This window comes from Nelumbo lutea, chromosome 7, assembly GCF_056320005.1.
Source record: "Nelumbo lutea isolate HS-2025 chromosome 7, American lotus-T2T, whole genome shotgun sequence".
NCBI lineage: Eukaryota > Viridiplantae > Streptophyta > Magnoliopsida > Proteales > Nelumbonaceae > Nelumbo > Nelumbo lutea.
Window position 1 is genome coordinate 32,440,500 of NC_142690.1, and position 2,282 is coordinate 32,442,781.

Sequence of the window (2,282 nt, forward strand, 5' to 3'; positions counted from 1 at the left end):
TATAGGCTGTTGAATGCCATGTGTCGTGATGTTACTTGGAAGACCAGATTACCCCTCATCACAAAACATTGCCAAAATGATATTTGGCAATACAAGAAATTAAATAGAAGCCATTTTTGTTATTCATAAATTATATTAATTATAAGAATATTCTCATAGCCTTTTGTGGAAATACAATCATTTGCACAAGAGCAATCAACCTTTGGGTCCTATGGATCTAAAGAGTCATAGTGTACGGCTCGGTGGGCCCTTCAAGGTAAGCCCTTCAAAAGAAAAGAAAAGAAAAAAAAAGGCGATTGTTTGGGTTATGGTTGAGCTGGCACTGGGTGCCACGTGTCACCTCCGCGGCCATCTTATCTCTTCAGCCATTTCGGCAGCATGTCAGATGGATAAGCGCGATCAAGATAGGAGAACATTGTACAGATAAGGAGGATAGCTCCGTCGAGGATTAAGTCTTATACGAAGACCTCGACAAACAACCTCATCTCGACAACCCCAGAAGCCTCATCCGAACAGGACACGGATCTTTGGCTATAAAAAGGTAACTCCTGCTCAAGGTAAAGGACTTTTGACTCTCCATCACCCATACTATCATTCTTCTCAGACCAGTATTGATCTCAACTGCTCGGCCCAACCGCCCATCTTTCCTTATTGACTTAGCGTCAGAGTACATACCCGGGGAATAACTCCTCATGCCTCTGACTGTTTTCTTGTTTCAGTTCTTGCCGTGCAGCTTCGTCCTTCCACCTCGGCCTCGTCCAGTTGGTAGGAATTAATGTAATGAAAAAGAATATGAAATGATATGAAAAATCTATTTTATATATGGAAACCAACAACTTGTTTTGTTCAAATTAAGGAAAGCAATATCGTTCAAGGATAGATGTTGAAAGGGGTTTATCAAAAAAAAACCCAACAAAGATCTACAAAAAGAAAATGAAAAAGAAAGAAAGAAAGAAAGAAGGAAAGAAGAAACTCGATCTGCAACAATTGAACCATGCATTCTCTTCTCTCTAACGTAAGTGTCTTAACCAGTTGGCATCTCATGGCGACACAAAGGGCATACATTCCTCTGTTCCAACCACCGAACTATACATTCTCTGTGGAAAACATGTGAGCAGGGCATCTGTTTAACTTGTTCATTCAACGAAAACACCTCCAGGCAAACCCCACAGCAAATATTAGATTCTCTATTGCCGAATCTGTGTGTTGGCAGGGCGTCTATCGAAGCCAAAGATGCAGGAACGACGCTGATATACTCACTGCTGGCTTCTGTGCTCTCCCAGCTCACTGCCTCAGTAACCTGCTCGTCATCATCGTATCCATGATGCGTCGTCTGAACCTCAATCCTTGCAACGATTACAATGGTCTTGGGCTTTGTGACCAACGAAAACGAATCCTCGGCTATCTCGCGAGCGTAATCGGACAACACTCGTTTTATGAACTTACCAGTATCTCGGAAGAAGGAGTAGTTCATGGAAGAGAGGCTTTGCCCGATAACAGCTTCGGTCGCCCACGGGAGAAACAAGAGTGACAGCCAGAATGGGATTGATACTGTACGATTCTCTTCTTCTGCTTCTACAATGATTGCTTCATCTTCTTCTTCACTGGATCTTCGAATCCATTGACGCTTCTCATCGACGCTCAGTTTGATTAGCACTCTGATATCATTGCATTCTAATGGTGGTTTCAAGATTTCTGCAGATTTCATGGCGCTTAATTCTAGAAAACGAACTTGCTGAAGCAGAGGCATCGTTATTTCTGACATAGCAACTCTCACGCTGAACTCTGAACAGTTGGGATCATATATATCACATCTCGAAAACTCAATAGAATTAATTCTAGGATCGATCGAGCTATATGCTTTTAAAGAAACAGACTTTGTAATTTTGTGAAGATTACGGTTTTTGGTAAGCTATGGGTTTTCTACTTGGACACAAAGTCTGAAACAGTGTAGAAATCAGTCCGACTCACTCGGCATCTGTTGGTTATCTACCTAGAGTAGAGTAGGATCGTCTTTCCTCCCGCTACGTACCCCTTACCCTTAGCTGAACGTTGACGACCGACCAGTCCGGATTTCCTACTAACTTCCCTCTACTCCCTTCTCTAAGCTGTCCTTAATCATGTTAGAGGAGTCCACTTTAGTGTAACAACTAACCAAGAGTTTAACCCCTCCGTTAAATATTCTTTTTAAAATATATCAATTCTTCAAACATTAATTAACATTTTCTTAAAAAATAACTATTTCATTTAAGCCCAAATTCTTCTTCCCCATTAAATCCTCT

The 2,282-nt window shown here is 41.4% G+C and overlaps 1 protein-coding gene across 1 annotated transcript; it reads right to left on the reverse strand.

Moving 5' to 3' along the window:
- Positions 1-1,024: 1,024 nt before the first annotated feature.
- LOC148846008 (uncharacterized) lies at positions 1,025-1,765 on the reverse strand. Its single transcript, XM_088955908.1, has one exon. The coding sequence runs from the start codon at positions 1,763-1,765 to the stop codon at positions 1,025-1,027; it is 741 nt and encodes a 246-aa protein (XP_088812034.1).
- Between the last annotated feature and the right edge of the window lie 517 nt (positions 1,766-2,282).

Excerpts from the sequence above, each read along its gene's own strand:
- LOC148846008 (XM_088955908.1), bottom strand. The coding sequence starts at position 1,765 with ATGTCAGAAATAACGATGCCTCTGCTTCAGCAAGTTCGTTTTCTAGAA.